Source organism: Carassius carassius, chromosome 6 (assembly GCF_963082965.1).
Source record: "Carassius carassius chromosome 6, fCarCar2.1, whole genome shotgun sequence".
Taxonomy (NCBI): domain Eukaryota; kingdom Metazoa; phylum Chordata; class Actinopteri; order Cypriniformes; family Cyprinidae; genus Carassius; species Carassius carassius.
In genome coordinates this window covers 32314797-32333750 of record NC_081760.1, presented here as the reverse complement: position 1 = coordinate 32333750, position 18954 = coordinate 32314797, and the positions used below count along the sequence as shown (strand labels likewise).

At 35.6% G+C, this 18954-nt stretch overlaps 1 protein-coding gene and 1 long non-coding RNA gene across 2 annotated transcripts; both read right to left on the bottom strand.

Moving 5' to 3' along the window:
• Nucleotides 1-464: 464 nt before the first annotated feature.
• LOC132142660 (gamma-tubulin complex component 3 homolog) lies at nt 465-18149 on the bottom strand. The gene is made up of 22 exons (XM_059552704.1): nt 17900-18149; nt 17266-17373; nt 15607-15674; nt 15388-15471; nt 15065-15276; nt 13422-13594; nt 12861-12973; nt 11461-11586; nt 11061-11129; nt 10660-10792; nt 10326-10492; nt 8415-8525; nt 7176-7284; nt 6259-6448; nt 5981-6116; nt 5434-5502; nt 4712-4847; nt 4517-4605; nt 4294-4425; nt 4056-4196; nt 2609-2725; nt 465-1807 (listed from the first exon to the last, which is right to left on the bottom strand). Exons 1-22 carry the CDS (start codon nt 17973-17975, stop codon nt 1652-1654), a joined length of 2715 nt encoding a protein of 904 aa, XP_059408687.1. The 5' UTR covers nt 17976-18149; the 3' UTR covers nt 465-1651.
• On the bottom strand, nt 9672-10194 carry LOC132142661 (uncharacterized). Its single transcript, XR_009434095.1, has 2 exons — nt 10087-10194; nt 9672-10028 (listed from the first exon to the last, which is right to left on the bottom strand). It is a non-coding gene; the product is annotated as an uncharacterized LOC132142661 (long non-coding RNA).
• Nucleotides 18150-18954: the final 805 nt, after the last annotated feature.

The following is an 18954-nucleotide window of genomic DNA, read 5'->3' as shown; positions in this document are numbered from 1 at the left end:
ACTATACACTCACAAGGATCAAGCGCATGCATACACACACACACACACACACACACACAAAGGCACTTATAAACTAAAATTGAATACCATATGCATGAGATTATATTATAAACACTGTAATTTATGCAAATTACTAAATAATAATTTACATCAGTGACACATAAATTTAGTTACAATCCGTTAGAATTAACCAAGATTTTTATTAAAAATTATCTTTTCAGCTGTATAGTTTGTAAAACTTAGTTTTATTGTAGCTGTAATTTTAAAACAATAAATCCGTGCAACAAACTCCGGTGCACCAACTTCCACCAAATTCTGTTGTTCAATAGTTAACAATCTTCAATATTAAAACTAAGTCCAAAGCTATGTAATAAAATATCTTGATCACATTTGAATTTTAATTCATTTTAATTATAAACCACATCTTTACTGATCCCTTTAAAACCAAAAGCAAAGTGACCACATTTTTATTTTATATAAAAAGGTTTATTTGTTCGAGAAAAGAATGACAGGATGTTTGTTTTTTAATATCATGAACAGTGAAGGCATTTCAAACTCTTTAATGGAAAATCATTTTCCTCTGCTTCACCCTCAAATCCCTGCAACACATTAAAAGATGGATAAAAACACTTGCAGTGACACCTTGCTGTCTTTTCCACTGAATATAAGGACATTTTTTCAGTCAATTTTCATCTTCACCTCAAAAGTGTGCACTACTGGGGAGGAGGGCGAGACGAATTTTCACCAGCTTTACCAGGCCATTTCCATCATTACATTTCATGAACATGGGTAAGACAAGTAATAGCCACTACAACAGTAAATTATAATCTTGCCCATAATAATTCAATACTTCAGAATAGTAACTTTGTCCTCACAGTAGCAACCTGAGGCTCGATAAGACCACACAGCATTGTGGGTAATTGATTTTGCATGTACGAAATGAGGGGAGTCTACAGGATCTTACAGAGGTCATGTAGTTCATTGAAGTGCATGTAATTTAACAGGTCCATTCATATAAATGAAAGAATTGGCTGACATTGAAGCTTTCTCTTTTTGTTTTACACGCAGTAAAGATCACAGCCTGTATGATTACAAACTCGACAACAAAAATATATAATATTTAATAATGAAAATGGACTCAAAAGAGGAAAAAGGTTCCTTCAACACTGATCCAGAACCAGAGGATGCCAAAAAAGCACCAGAGAAACTGACTTCGCAGCCAGATTTTTTTTTTTTTTTTTTCATAAACAAGAAGACAAACAGACTCGCTTCAAAATAATAAAAAAGAAAGAGCACTAGAGGAAAATTTATGTAAATAACAAATAGTCTTAAATATTACCAAAAATGTAAACAAACAATTCTTTACAAAAAAACAACAACTAATATTCACACATTAACTGAAAAATAAGGGGAAGAAAAATACAACAGACCTGTGACCTGTGCTACTGACAATCACACAGTAAATCCACTAGATAGTCAGTTGTGTGTGACTGAAATTATTTGGCGATGACACTGAAATAGGATATTCTATAAACAGTTTCCCTGTTATATGAGATTCTTACAGAGCGCCAGAAAAGTTCTGAGTAGCCCTATTAATAAACAGTCTCTTGACAGCAACCACATAAAATTACAGTTCCCAAAGTCTGCAAGGTCAGATGTTGGAGCTTCGTCTCCCTCTAGTGGCCCCTAGCGAGGGCCGGAGGCGCGGATCACGGGCCTTATAATGCTCATTGAAGTCCAGACGGAAACTGAGGAACTGAAGACTCTCATCGGTCATTAGCAGCCGCAGAAACTCCTGCACTATGCCCTAAAGGACAAGAGAAAGAACCATCTCTGGGTTATTTGAGCTTCAGATGCTTGTTTTGTGCAACAATGTTGAGCTTCCCAGACTCTTAACACTAAACTCACGTTTCTATCTCTTGGTATTGTACCTGCCACCCAGGGACAATGGATGAAATTCATCTTTAAGCTAATGATGTTATAGTACATATACTGTGAACTGTCCCTAAATAAATAAATAAAATAATTCAAATAGTTTTAGTGGTATATGATATATAGATGACTCTAATCGTTATTCATCAACATTATCAGGTTTGAAATAATCAGCATTGGTTCATATTGAAAGCAGATCATATCAGGACTTATTTCAAGTAGCAAATAAGTTAGTTCATATAATATAGGTTATAGTTAGTTAATATCTCCAGTGTTTCCAAAAGATTATATGTCTTAGTTTATTCAAAATATACTGGATTACATTTATATTACAAGAATATTGCTCTAAAGCAAATAAATGTTTTTCCATTATAAAAGGCTAACCAGAATATGGGCTTTAATCAGAAAATTATATTCATATAAACATGCTATATTATTATCTAGTATTATCAAGTATGATGTGTGGTAAGTATAAACCACATTCTGCTGTAATTGTAAAAGAGTGACATTAAGTGTTAGACTGTAGCAGACGTAATGTGTTGATCAGCATAAAATGCTCTACTATACACCATTAAACATGTTCTCTCACGGCACGCGGATCCCTGTCGGTTCAGCACTTTTTCATGCATGCATGAAATGATATTTGGTGAGCATATTAAAGTGTATGATAGGGTACCTGATAGAAGTGTGTGAGCAATCTGAGCTGAGAGCACATTTTTGGTATGGTGTCTTTAAACTCCTGCACACGTCTGTTTTCCTCAGCCTCCTGCTCTGCTGTTACACCCCACTCACCCTGAAACACACAGAAAGTGATGGACATGCTGAACATGTGACTTAACCATAAGGAATGTTCTGGCTTAAAGAAGTCTTGCCTTCTTTGAACTTCAGGTTATTGTCATGGCCATCTTTGTTTTTCATATGGATTTGGTAAATTTTTTACAAATGTTTTTGAAATCCCTTATGCTCACCAAGCTGCATTTATTTGATCAAAAATCCAGTAAAAACAGCAATATTGTGAAATATTACAATTTAAAGAAACTGTTTGTTTAATTATAAAATGTTATATTTATTCCTGTGATGAAAAACTGGATTTTCAGCTTTGATTACTCCATTGTCTTCAGTGATCCATCAGAAATCATTCTGATATGCTGATTTGCTGCTTAAGAAACCAGTTGTTTTAGTATCAATGGCATTATTATAAATGAAAACTGTTGTGCTGCTTAATATTTTTGAGGAAATGGTGATACATTTTAAATTTTCTTAAAAAAAAAAAAAAAAAAGAATTCTCCATCAGTTATAAGCAATATTTGTCTACATTATTACACTAGAAATAGAAAATCTATGGGGCATTCTGGGAGGTTTTCAAAAAGTGGAGATACAATGGTAATATTTTAGTGATGCTGTATGTAATGATGCTATTCTTGTTTGTCACAGGTTCGCAAGGAATAAACAGTTCCCATTTTAAATAATCCCATACCAAGTGGAAAAAATATATATATATAAATATATTCGCTTTTGAATCGAAACAATAGATCCCTATGTATGTATGGAGTCAAAATAATGCCGTATATATACGCAAAGAAATAAAGTATTGGGAAAGAAAATTAAAGTATTGAGGAAAATAAATGTGCTTTTTGCAAACAAAAATAAAGAATTGTAAAAGAAAATAAAGTATTGGGAGAAAAAAAATGAAGTTTTGCAAATAAAAATAAAGATTTGCAAAACATAAATGAAACAGCGCGAAAGCAATGCTTTTGCAATACATATTTTCCATGGTCATATCTATTCCATGGTCAGTCTAGTTTGAGCGTGCGATGCCTTTTTCCTTTTGCGCTTAACTTTTCTGCACGTTTTCTTTTACATAACTCATTGTAAGATTTGAAAAAATAAATAAATAAAATCTTTTTTTGAAGCTCGAGTCTGTTTGGTTTGGTTTTGTCATGGCCACAAGTTTAATGAATAAACCCGCGTGAAAAGAGCAACCTGAGGTTATCAGAGATTTATATTTTTAAATATTACTTTTTTGTATCGCGCTCAGTGTGAAACAGTCTTAATATCATTACCTATTCAACTTACATTAAAAGTGTGGAAAAGAACGGATCTGATTTACTGTCTGTTCATACCATTTCTTCCCTCTGTCTCTTCTTGTCCTCGAATTGGATGCGCAGCTGCAGCTCTTCTAGAGCGGAGCGGTACAGAGTGTCCTGAGCATTCTGGAACTCAATGATCTGATCAAACACTGCACGCAACTGATTCAACAGAGACTGCAAACACACACAGAGGACAACAGAGTTACAGGAATGAGGACGAGTACGAGGGATCAGTACGGGTACACAATTACCCTGTGTAAGTTCATCGTACCCTGTTGTTCACATCCAGCAGGCAGCGAGAAATGATGGTGTCCAGGAAAACGTCATGAGCTGCTATAATGTGATCCAGATCCTGAGCCTGCTGGACCTTATTCCACAACTCATCCCAAGAGCACTCCAACACCTAGAGTGACACAAAAACAATATGCTAAATAATACGGCTCAAATGTTAGAAGGGGAAAACAGGAAAAAGATAAACATACAGAAGGACGTACCTCAAATGTGATGTAATACTGCATCTGATGGATGAAGTGAACCATCTCGGAAGCGAGAACGTGACATTGGTGCAGCACACCAGAGAGCTCTGCACAAACACACAGCACACATCTTATCCGTCTGCTGAGAAAGGTAGATCTGGCAAACAGATTAAGTTGGTTTTATAACATCTAACAGATGAAAATAGCTCTCACCCGGCATGCTCTTCAGCAGTTTGGCGTTACACATTTGTCCCTTCCATATATCTGTGAGGATGTACTCCATTCTTTTGGCCCTCCACAGGAAGTTGAACACTCGCAGGTAGTGGCTCATGCATTCACGGGTGAACACCTGACACAGGTATGACATACACTGTGGTTAGGGATGCACTGATATAAGCATTCTGGCCCATTTTGAAAAGCTGATAATTATTTGAAATGTCATGACCGATAACCGATTAATGCCTGATATCAAAACTCTGCACATTTTGTCTAAGAAATAAAAACTAAAAACAATCACTTTAAATAATTATTATTTAGATGCACTTGTACTAAACTACTGTAACTACTGTATATCAATGTGAAACATATTGCCACATACCATATCGCTTATAAAAAACGTTGATATATCATACAAACTCAATAAACTACACAGCCCTACTTGGAGGGTCTGGTTCCAAGACCCAGACCAAGACCAGAATGCTAAAAACTATGCAATATATATATATTTTTAATGTTTTTGATGTCTCTCAGATCAAAACCAAAATGCATTATGGGCTAACAGTACAGAATAACTTTAAGTGATCAGAAAAACCCTGCTGCATGCAGTGAGTGTGAACTGATGAGGAAAAGTTCCATCACACACAATGTCAGAGTGAAAGGATGGAACTTGGATAAGCAAAGTTAACTTTGGCCTAATGTCAAAAGAGTTTATTTACCGTGGCAATGGGCCCCTCTACATGATAGTCCAAACTGAAGACATCCCAACCAGTGTCCCCGGGAGAAACCTGGACAAGAGAGGACACCAGATCCACATTCAGTGATGCACAATTAAGTACTGGAATGTACCATCAGCTTGCATTTTTTGACTTACCGTATTTTCCGGACTATAAGTCGCACTTTTTTTCATAGTTTGGCTGGTCCTGCGACTTATAGTCAGGTGCGACTTATTTATCAAAATTAATTTGATAAATAATCAAATTATTAACCAAGAGAAATGAACATTACCATCTACAGCCGCCAGAGGGCACTTTATGCTGCCAGAGATGCTGCTCAGTGCTCCTGTAGTCTACCACTGAGCAGCGTAGAGCGCCCTCTCGTGGCTGTAGACGGTAATGTTTTCTCTTGGTTCTAAATAAATGTGACTTATTGTCCAGTGCGACTTATATATGTTTTTTTCCTCATCATGATGTATTTTTGGGCTTATGCGACTTATACTCAGGTGCGACTTATAGTCCGAAAAATACAGTAGTTCCTTCTATGTACCTCCAGTAGCCGGACGTCGAGCCTCTTAAGTATCTCAGGACTGTCAAACTGGGCATTAGTTGCCCTGACAGCGGTCTCCAGGATACCGGTTAGATTGTGTTGGTAAAGAGTGGTGGCAGCCCTCACCAACTCTGGCCTGAGAGAGAGCGAGAGATAAAGAGAGAACGATGAGTCCAAGAAAAGAGAAAGACTGGTGATGAAATCAGGCACACTCGTGTACAGCTTAAACAGAGACGTCTATGTCACCCGTGAGCACACACACACACACACAAACTTACTTGAGGAGGTCCATGAGGTGTCGGATGAAGTCTCCCTGGCCCAGCAGCAGGTATCTCCTCATGGCCTGAAGATGCTCCAGCAGCTGGTAGTTCTTATTCAACACATCCAACAGATACTTACTGGTCTCGAAATAAGCAGCATCAATTTTACTCTGAAAGGCCCCTTCCAGATCAGTGAACAACTCCGTCGCTGAAAAAGATACACACAGTGTGAGAAAATTAACAATTTTGGTAAATCTTTTTGGGTCAGGAAGCCAACATACAGCATGCAGCAAATTATTTCTTTTAGCAGTGATTTTTGTATACATAAATGAAAAAGATTTTACTCGTTTTATGTGTAAATAACACTATTTATAAGAATCTCTTAAGTGACAAAAACTAAAAACTGAAAAAAGAACAAACTTTAACAATTAAAACCACTAATAATCAACTACAATTAGGCTTAGATTCAAATTAAGTTTGAAACTATAGCTAAATCACCTTGATTGTGTTATAAAATTATTACAAAATCATGGTAAATGTTTCTGCAAGGTTATACAAAGAATATGCATGTAAAGGCCAGAAAAAGTAGAACACAAAGTCAATGAAGAGAACGAAAGAACTGAAAACACCAGAAAATAAAGAAGCTTTTAGAAACACACTGAAGGACAGAGATGTACGCTAGAGCCTAAGAGCATTGATTAGCCATGCTAGCAAAGAAGTTAAATACAGCCAGGGTCGATCTGGACAACTACACCACAGACAAGTGGTCAAAAACAGCACTTTGCTCCACAACAGATCAATCCTTCGCTCTCCTCTTTCTCCATCCCTCGCTTTCAGCAGGTTATTTAACTATTAACTGTCATTATGGCCACAAATAACCGCATTAGCCAGCATAAACGCAGCTATTTTAAGTGACTGCATTAGCGCTAGCTCACCATCTTGGGGAGAGTCGGTGGATTTGGAAGCGGGCAGGATCTTTCCCGGCGGCGTCCTGTCGTGGCATACCTGATGCAGGAAGTTGATGGATTTACCAATGAGTAGCACCTTGAGGAGAATAGTAAGGCAGAAAACACATTATAGGCTCATTTTAGTCTGAAAATGAATCACTATTAGTTAATAATTTGCATTAAACAACCAAACTGGATGAAAATGTGAGTGGTGATTGGCTGTGCAAAACACACATCCTTCCTAGTGTGTACTGGGTGGTTGATATAGGTCAGGTCAAACATGAGGAAAAGTGTGCTATTATTGTACACATTTTACCTAGAAAGCAACAAAATAAGCATACTACTACTAAAGTATTTATAAAAATATACTATATTTATATCATATAAGTATTATATTTAAATATAATTTACTGTTTTATATATATTTCTTATATAATAATGTATAATAAATCTTATACATAAAATACTAAATATTATACACTACTTATTTATACAATTGTATTTTTCGTTATATAAATCTATTACAAAATATTAGACAAATATATTGTTATATTATTAAATATTGTATAATTTTAACAGGGATAATAAGAAATATATAAAATGCATTATAAGTGTATTATTATATATTATAACTTTACACTTTTTGTGTTAATATTTTTATTATATTTTATTTTATCATGTAATATAGTTATTATATTTTAATTTTGTGCGCTCAAATATATTACGACTACAAACATAATATATTTATAAGAAATAGATCAAGATAATGTATATTTTACATAAATAAAATGTGATATACTTCATATTTTATATGTAAACATATATATGTGTATTGTTATATAACAAATGCATTATTTGTGTGCTCATTTAATAACTTAGTTTTTTGTGCATGCTCATTTTATCTTCCATTTGTGTCGCTAAGACTTATATTGATGGAGGTCCCAAGGCATTTTTAAGGATCACAATCCTGTACATAAAATCTTATAGAGTCTTTTGACTAGTGCTGATAAGAAACCATCAAGTAACGATCCATAAAAAAAAACTGCATTGTGGTGGCAAGTTCTTCACAGAGAAACAGCTCACATTTTTCTTTAAAACATCAAATTTGTGTAGGTCTTGTTCGTAGATCAATAACATCTACAATATGCCATCACAGATTTGAACTCAATGCAAAATACATGAATTTATGATAGTACATGATGTACTGTCATGATATAAGTGCTGTACCTTCCTGGCTTGATCCATGGTGATGAAGGAGGGGATCATACTCTTCCTCAGAGAGTACTTGTCATGCCACAGTCTGTCCGTCTTTACTGTTGGGTCTGAGGCTACAAAGAACTAAACACCCGGTTTAATAGTCAGATGGAGTTCAGTTTTTTTTTTTAAGTTCATATACACACATTCTCTCAATGTTTTCACTGATGAAACATCACTCCAGCTCAAAGACAAATAAATGACCTACACTGACACAGACAAATGACCTTTCTGTGGTAATTACACAGATAGAGGGAACAAAAGAGCAAGAGCACATCAGAATTTTCAACACGGCAACTATTACAATGACTACTGCCAAGAATAAAGATGGCGAGCGAAACGAGGAGCTCGTAAACCCTTGGCCCAGGAGGAGAGCAGCGTCGATGGGTGCATTAGTGATATAACCCACTCCGTCACCTCCACCTTCAACACTGCTTGCACAGTGAAAGAGACCGTTACACTTCAGCGAAGGCCTGATTAAATCCTGTGATTACAGGCAGGAGTGTCTGATTGGTGCCTGTGTGAAGGGGAAGCTGGGAGTTGATTGGGCGATAACTCTTCTACGCCCGACAACTTCAGACTTAGTCGAGTGGGCATAGACTAAGTAAAAAAAGATTCATTGACACCATTTGGTAATGGTGGAGGACAAGGAGAAGTAGATGTGAGAGTGATAGTGGAGAGAAAGAGAGACAGAAGGCCATAGAGAAAGTGGAAGGAGATGGGTCCATTAGCACGCCCTCATCTGTCCTCATCTGAGTATCTGTGTAGGAGACTGTGCTTCACTGTTTCTGGAACAATACATCACACTCAAGTGCAGCCACTTTCTCAGACACACAACAGTGCAAAAGTCAACAGAGGCAATTTGAGGACACTGGCCTGAGTTCAGCTTCCATTATATGGTGGAACAAAGTCCAATAGTTTAATTAAAGTTAAATTTTGTACATTTAATTATTAACTTTGTATTGATTAAGTGGTATTCTTTAGAACTCTACCAAATACATACCAAATATAAAAAGTAAGAACATTAAGAAAAAAAAAAAAAGTTTAAATATTTAATGTTTAGTTTTTTACTAAATTAATATATGTATACATATGAATATAAATTAGTGATTAATAAATATTTGCATCCACGTGTGTTATATGCATGTGTATAAATTGCTGAATTCGATTTTTGAATCACTTCATTAAAATGGACAGCCTGAATCAGTGTTTTTTTTTAACTTAAAACTATAACTGTCAAATATAAATTACATATGAAAAACAAACTTAAAAAACTAAATGAAATAAAATGTTTAAGTTGCAGTATTAAACTAAAACACAAATATAAATAAAATAAAGATAAATATGAAAAAATATGACCTAATAAATACAAAACCACATTAAATTACAAACATCTAAATGACATAAACATAACATAAAAATAAAAGCTCTTTCAAATAATTTATAATCACTATAATAGTATACAAACAGTACTTAAGTTGAAGGTCTAAAAATGAAATAAAATTAAAGCTAAACAGAAACATAAAAAATTGCGTAATAAAATTGCTGAAATTAAAATAAAAACTCGTAATAGAAAAAATAAAAGCTCTAAAAAATAAATAAAAATAAAAGTCAAAATATTAAAAAAAATACTATAATAGCATACAAATAATCCTGAAATAACACTGGTCTGAACTGATTCATAGAAGTGAATTGAACTTTTTCAACATTTTATGTTGCTTATGAAGTTTAAATCAGAGACACTTTTAAAAATCGAATAAAAAAAGTAACTGCTCAAGTAATGAATCACAGTCCAGACACATACAGCATGTTCTAACAAGGATATCTGGGAATGACTTCGCAAAGTCAAGCAGTGTGTGTGTGTGTGTGTGTGTGCATCCTGACCTCATGGTACGTATCTTCAAGCTCCCCGTCGTAGATCCAGCGATACAGGAAGTTAAGAATGGGGTGGGACACTAGACCAAGGATGTGCTGGATCAGCGCTCTCATGTGGGGGTCACCTGTCTTTCCATATGCATGTACAGCTGAGGCCAACTCTCCTCCTTTACGCCCTGAGAGAGAAACAAGGGTGAGGCAGATATCTGAAATCAAATCTTTGCATTAAATGCACCTTATTACTGTGAAATATATTTAGGATGGTCAGGACATTAATGCTGACTATATTTAAAATGTCTTGTGTTGCAGCATGTTCCTCATCAATGAGTTAATCATCACTAACCTTGGCAGTAGTCCACCAGTGCAGCCAGTGTTTTCAGCCGAACCTTGGGGTCATAGGTCCACACCAGCAGTCTCCTCAGAGTCAGACTGCTCTCCACACTCATGTTTACACCCTGATCCTCTTCTACCTGCAGCTAAACACATATAGACGTGCATATAGATGCTTGGTTCTTTCAGTGTGCTTTTCATAACCTACTTTTGATGCAACCGTCAGAAATTAATTTTATTTCAGACAGGGTACATAAATTGGCCAAGGCTTGGTGTCAGCTTGATCAAACTATATTATCCTGCAGATTTTTCCAGCTCGGGAACCAGCGGTGGAAAATTCAGGCTTGAGCAAACGAATGTCTCAGGGTCAAACACACATTTTCCCTTGCGCATCAAGTGATGTCCCATACTCACCTGTGCATGAAGAACAGACAACAATCTGTAGTATTCCTTCAGCTCTTGATGCAATGCAGCACAAAAGCTCTGAGAATAAAAACAGCAAGCAAAGTGTTACTGAATTTATAGAGTGTGAAAATCAACAATTATTCCTGGCTACAAACTATAGTTTAAAAGGTTTTTTATTTTTATTTGATTTGATTAAAAATACAGTAAAAACAGTAATATCATATAATTTAAAGGAACTATTTTCTATTTCAATTCATTTTAAAATAAAGCTGATTTTCCAGCATCATTACTCCAGTCTTCAGTATCACATGATCCTTCAGAGGAATTTCAGAGTTGTATTATCTTGCATTATAATATTTGAGTAGGGGTTAAGGTTGCATATGATGTTCATATGTGGCACATTTCCTACCTGTCCGACTAGGCCAAAGGCTCGATCCAGGCTGTGGGAATCTGTATATTTTCGAATCTTATTGTGGAGCCAGCCGAGTTCTGCCAGTCTGCTGCTAGTGTCTCTCAGAGACTTACACAGTGGCACCTAAAGGACAAACCCATCCAATTATTTAGTGTCTCACAACATGCAAAGCTCACAATAACAGACTATATGACTGAAATGTATTTTCTTTTTATAATTAAACTTAAATATCTGCTATAGGAACAGTGTGTAAAATCAGAGTGTGTTTTAGTGTAGGTATGCAATCTGCCCTTGTGACACAGTGGCAGAGACATCTCATCAGTATGAAGAAAAGGCTTTGGCTAATCTCGACTTTCACTTATTTTGGCTCTTTGGGAACACAAAAACTCTTTAATCGCTTTTAATAAAAGGCCCATTTCTGGCTAAATTTCATATTAAGATTGATTCTATGCTTTATGTAATCATAGAGTGCATGAAAAGTGACACTGACCTTTATCTTTAGGTTATTTGAGAGCATTTGTTGTCTAATGGTTTTAGTACTATATATATATGTATATATATATATATATATATATATATATGTCAAGGCCAGAACAAACACAAACAGCTCTGGCCCATCAGAGTGTCTGTTTATTCAGCACATCTCACTGGATATAAAAAGCACACTGCTCTTTTCCAAACAAATAGATGCACCATTTTAAAAGTGTCACTTAAAAAGGACATCTGTTGGTCACCTTTTATTCATGGTCAACATCTGCCAGGAATGTGTAAAAAAACAAAAAAACAAAACAAAAAAAAGGCCTTGGGAGCATGAATCCCAAGTTGTGTGTTGTAGCTAGAAAGAAGCAGCTGATTGTGAGATCAGTGCTTTTATACTTCCCACTTAAGTTTGTGTAATATAAAATCACATTACAAGTACTTTTATAATTGCTATACTAGAACATTCTGCTAATAATTACTTTCCAATCATCTCAGTGAAGCTGAAGTGGTTAAGTAGATAAAAAACTAGTGTTATATGCCAAATTAAATAATTAAATAAACAAAAAAGCTTTGTTTATTTTCTTCACAATATAATCAATATGAATGGCTGAGTGATTTGCTTCTCTGTTCATTATGATTAAAATACAACTGCATAGGCTTTTTACTTGTAATGCCATTTAAAAGAGTAATTAAAAACCTGCTTCATAAGTACACAACAAGCTTTTATTGTGAACATATTCTTGTAAACTTCACACTCCATTCATAATTGTACATTATTCATGTATGTTGCGTGGTAACCGTGAACAGTCTTGTTACTATAGTTTTATAAAGTCGGTGTGTGAGCGAGTGAGCAACAAAAATGAAAGTGTGAAAGACAGGACCAGAAAGAAAGGAAGATACAGATACCAAAGAATCACCTTTGAATCAATTTTGTAGCAGTTTTCTGGGCTGCACATCTTGATGAACTTTCCATCTATTCCCTGGAAAACATAAAGAATGTCTCGGACGAGAGCATCCTCACCGATCTCAGCTTGGGCCAGAAGAGGAGATCGAAAAATACAGTGAAAAGGGAGAATTTAAATTAAAGTGCTGTAAAGGTCACACTCACAAATCTGTCACAGAGAAAGGTGCCATGAGGCTGACTGCATCTTAAAAACCTCTGAAATAGAGAAAATCTCTCTACACTTACAGGACCAAAATCAAATGTAAAGGACAATTCATTAACTAGTCATAAGTAGTAAAAAAACTACTGAAAAAAATATAACAAGGATTTGTTTATAGAGTGAAACATTTATACCATCCACTGCATAAAACTCCCAGGGACATGGTGTTCAGCACATTTTTAAACCGTCATTTCTATTTTAAGTTTTAAAATCCTATCCTTATTTATTTTAGTATCTAAATCACTCAATTATTTCCTGAAATGTCCTGAGTATTTCCTTTAATGAAACAGTGTGACTGTTGATGCAGACACTCACCACTGCCATCTCCATCTCGTCTCTGTCTTTGTGGGAGTTTGGATGCCGGACTGGAAGAGGGTCCAGTGGGGGGACGAGGGACAGCAGCTGCCCCAGAGGGGGAACTGGAGATCGGGAGAGTCCAGGCTAGACGAGACCCTCTCATAGACTCACCAACGGCCTGGGATCCCGGTCTGAAAAAGACATAAGTGGCAACATTTCCCTATAAATAGACTCAAGTTTATCTGAAAACCTCTACATCTCATAATTTAACAGCCAATCTCTACTACAGAAGGTCAAACTCTAGGAAGGTGTTTCCTTTTTTTTTTTTACTAAATCCATTTCCATTTTCACATTCTTTAAACCTGTCATTGTTGTCCATTAGCAATACCTTTGGGAATTCACTAATTACTTCTTAATGGTGAGCTTTAACCAAATAATGACACTGAGGTTCAGACACTTTAATGATGCTGTTGGTTTGACAGATTTACTGTGAAATGGATCCAGTATCTTAAGTGCTGCAGGTGCTAGACAGCTGCATTAATAATAGATGAGTGAAGGGCTGGCAGTTCAATTAAACATGCTACAAATACAACAGATGCATTACTGACAAAATACTATAAAAAAAATGTATATAGGAAGAGAATAAACCTTTATGTTTTGTCATGACTGTTGCTGTGCTAAAGCACTATATGAAGCACAATAAAACAATTCACAATAAATAACAGTTATGAAACACTGCAATGTGATGCAACAGTATGCAACTGCTGACAGTAACAAACAGTTTCAATTAATACAATGGGAGCAATATTAGCGTTGCTCATGTTGGGTGTAGACATTGTGCTAAAACAAAACAAAAAAAAAATCAAACCAACTAGCACCTGCAAACACATTTTATAGATTTTTAAATAACTTCACTTTAAGAAATCTATAGTAAATGCATGAAGTGGAAACCTCTTTACATGGGACATGATTATTTTCCCTGTAAACAAAAACAATTCTTGGAAAAAAAATCTGTAAATATGTTTTTCAACAAACCAGAAACAGAGAAATGGAACCATTCTTAATGGATCGTAGTCAGATTCTACCAATGAACAGGTCAATGATCTCCAAAGGTCACATCTGCAAAAGTTCTCTGACTTCAGAGATAGTAATGACTGTTGATCATTTTGATTTCAGGAATATATTACATTTTAAAATATATTGTAATAGAAAACAGTTTTCATTTTAAATTGTAGAGATCGGTTTTTAAAAACAAAAAACCTACCAAGCCCATACTTTTGACCTGTTGGGTTTGCATCGGTGTATTTCACAGTGGATGTTGCAGCTGTTCAACATGAAGATTCATTTAGAAGATAGTTCACCTCAAAAATTTTTTTTATCCTTTTCTTACTGTAAATAATGTTCTAAACCTGTATGGATAACTTTCTTCCATTGAACACAAAAAACCCTAAATGGACCAAAAACACCAATTTCACTTTCACATGATCACATGACAATTGTATCAGTGTCACTTGGCATTACTGATAGCCAAGTTGGTGCAACGTGGTATGTGTGACTTTTTTTTTATGGTACTATTTTTGCCCGTTTAGGGGAGATTGACAGCCCATGTTCAATGTATGGAAAACAGCATACACTGAAGTCAATCCATCACTGTCACTCACCCAGTGAGTAGAGATGGAGGGGTCGGTCCAGGCCCATTGATTGAGAATACCCCCATAGTGCCGATGCCACTGGTAGCTAAGCTGGAGTTATGGGCAGTCGCAGAGCGCTCTGGGTAGCTGAGCGGGAGGCTCTGGGGACGGGCGTAGTAGAACGGAGTGGAGTGGACATCACGGGGCAAAGCCTGGGCAAGCAGAGCTCCATAACTACACACCTGTGGAAGGGAAAAAATAAATTCTGTCTTAAACATAACGCAGAATGATTTTCATTATGTTATTGTGAGTATCTGCAGAAAAGCTGCTGGAGAAACATCTCAGGAACATACAGGAACACGGTTATACGGCTTCCTTGAGTCCTCACAGAGGCTGAGCAGGAGGTATAAGATGGACCATCTATGTTTCAACACACCCTGTTCACCAGAAACAAATTAATCAAAAAATATAACCATACGGTATGCTGTTTATTATACCTATAGTCTACACATATCATATGTAACTGGGACATAATAAGGACTCAATGTGCTGGCAATGAGGTGGATACCGACCTGGGTCTGAAGCTTTCTGTGCAACTCAGAAAAAAGGGCAGCATCTGCTTCCCGACGTTGTTTTAACACTACAATAAATAAGAAAAAAATTAATAAATAAATAATTTTTTGCATCTGAAACATAGAAACCAGAAATATTAAAGAATGTCCTGATGAGTTTAGGGGTCACTCTTATTTTATAACCAATTTTTTGTATGTTTATATGTCCAATAACTAATATGCTAAATTAATATATTTCATATTTTACTTCCGTTTTTGTTCAATTATACTATTTATTTATTCATTTACTATTTTATGTAAATCTCAGCAAAGGCCATATTTACGACGACGTTTTAGTGTCACGTTGAAAAAAAAAAAAAATCTAAGATTACGAGGTAAATTAAACTGTTTTCTTTGTGAAAATTGCAAATAGGCTATTTAAAAAAATATTTATCATAATATTTCAACATTATTCTCGAAACATTTCAACTTTATTTCACTCGAAACATTTCGACTTTATTCTTGAAATATTATGACTTTAATCCCGTAAAATTAGATTTTTTTTTCAACGTGGCACTAAAACTGTAAGACGCTTTGTATAAAAGCGTATGCTAAATGCATAAATTTTATTTTTTTAAGCGTTGTCGTACATATTCCATGCAAAAAATAAATACAAACTTTTTAAAATAGTCTTAAAAACAAATTAATACTTTAATGAATTGTATACAGTAATTCACCAATATACAATGCTATTTCACACAAAACAATTTAAATAAAAATAACAATTATACAGAATCTATACTATACTTTCCTATTTTTTTTTATAATAACAACTGCAGAAAAATAAACAATAGGCAAAATAAATGGACAAAGTCTAACAATCTCAATCAAATAGAAATCATAAATAACACAGGAGTGTATCAACTTTGCATAAATGTAATTTGTTTTACATTTGTATAACTGTAATTTGCCACAAACTACAGTTTCAAATTAAGTGTTGTTTATTGGGCTAAGGAGTAAAGACAGCTAATTCACTGGAATAATTATACATTGTCAGAAAAGTAACAAACAAAACAGTAAATATATTATGGTCCATTTCAAATGGCATGTTATCAGAATTATTAATGTTTTTGTTGGTCTAGATTTTGTAATGCCTGCTAACTGATATTTGTTTTGTTTTACAACGAGTAGCACATCTGCAGGCAATCTCTCAGCAAATGACATTCACATCTCATCAAAAATCTGACTATCTCCCAACAAATTTTTAAAAGCATTTATTGCATAAAACAAGTGTTTTTTGCCCCATTCTATACACATTATATTTGGAGATCGCAATCACTCTTATAGATAATAAATCTTTTCCCACAAAGCTGTATGTAAATGACAATTACATGCAAATACTGCAATGCAAAAACTATGCAAGGAAGGCAAAAATGCTAAAGTATCAGGAAAAAAATTAGGTAAAACTGATTAGTAGTCAATCTCTAATTATCACTATAATTTATGGTTGTTTGCATAATTTAATGTCATGCAATGTCATATTTATATTAGCAAGGCAAATATAAATTGGAACTACTATCCTGATCCACAAAACAGATAATAAAAAATCCTTATTGTTAAACCTCCTGAATGCACAACTGCTTTTGAACAACATAAGGACAGGGTATTCAGATTACTCACATTCTTTTTTAATTTTCTCAGACACCAGAAACTCATCCCGTTCAATCGTGGGAGCGTAATTACTCCCGATGACCCGAACTGCATACTGGAACTGATGGGCTACATCAGCTGAGAACAATGACAGAAGATACATAAGCAAATCTGATCATACATACAGGCATTAGCTCCTCTTCTGGGAACTGAAAGCATGGATCATACTCTGTTATGTCTACTGTTTCGACAGTCTCTAGGTCCAATGTTGGACTGCTCATGTTCACCAATACAGTGAAGTATCTGATTTTGTCTATTGTGGACTCTCTGAGCTGTGTTTCCTTCAGATTAGGGTTGAATTCAAACATGACGTTACATTTGAAAAATGACAGCACCAGTGAGCTGATAAAAGATGAAACAATAGCTCGAGTTCGAAGCATTAAGGTCTTTATTGACATTAAGGGGCCATTTGAAACGGGCCCTGTTTTATCCCTGATGTTTCCTCCCTGTCCTCTTACAGCATCTCATCGCTCTTGATCAAACCCGCCTCACACACACTAGCATATCATATCACATTTACACGTCCGTTTACAGCGAAAGTCAAGGCATAGTCCATCACTGCACACTCTAATCATATTTATGACAGAATGAGATGTGTCTTTACCTTCACTCTTGCCCGTGATCTTACAGCACAGATTCTGCAGAAGCACGTTGGGTGATTTCTGGTCAAGCGTCGCCATTGTGCATGTATATATTACCCTTCGTCCGAGCAGAAACGGTATGCGGTGTGTGTTTAACCGCTGTAGCTTTTCATTTGGTGGATTTCAGCTCCTGGCAACAACAGCGCCATTTTAACGGAACCCGCCGAAAAGCGCCCACACTCGGACGTTCAAGGGAGAACACAGCAGTGGTGCGCAGCGGAAAAACGGCCGGCTGTAGAATAAGACTCAGGAAAAGGTTCCATACGTAACGCAAAAAAAAAACAAACAAACAGGGCCTCATTTTTTTCTTTCATGGGAACATGTCATGTCAAAATATACAAATATACATGATATATACAAAAATTCATACTTTATATGGTGTTCCTGTAGCTCAAGTGGTAGAGCATTGCGTTTTCAAGGTTGGGGGTTCGATTCCCCGAGAGCACATGATAGGTAAAAATTGATAGCCTGAATGCACTGTAAGTCGCTTTGGATAAAACTGTCTGCTAAATGCGTTAATTTAATATGGACCCCTGGTTGCGAAACACTGCATTAGATGAATCGCATTCGATTATGAACGCGATATCGCGTAGCTTGTCAGTGTTAGTGTTTTTATTAATGCCATTTATGTTTTTGTAAATACAGCACATAGCACTAGTCAGCTAAATGAATGTAACTTGGCAAAGATCAATGCATTTTTGGAAGTTAAATGTAAGTGAAATGTAATTTGGAAATAATGTGATATTGTTGTTCATGATGAAATTTTGTTTCATTCCTGTAATTAATTTATATCACTAACAAGATTACCCGCTGGATTTATGTTGGAAGCGACGACCGATGAATGTATTTTTAGTCCAGCGCAGGGGCGGACTGGGACCAAAAAGTGGCCCTGGACTTTCTGGCCCACAGCAGCCCACCACATCAAAACGCAAACGCCCCTGTTTTGATGTAATTTATTTATTTGATATCTAAGTATACTGTTTGGGGATTTTAACCAATAGGGCAACTGATCCTCCAT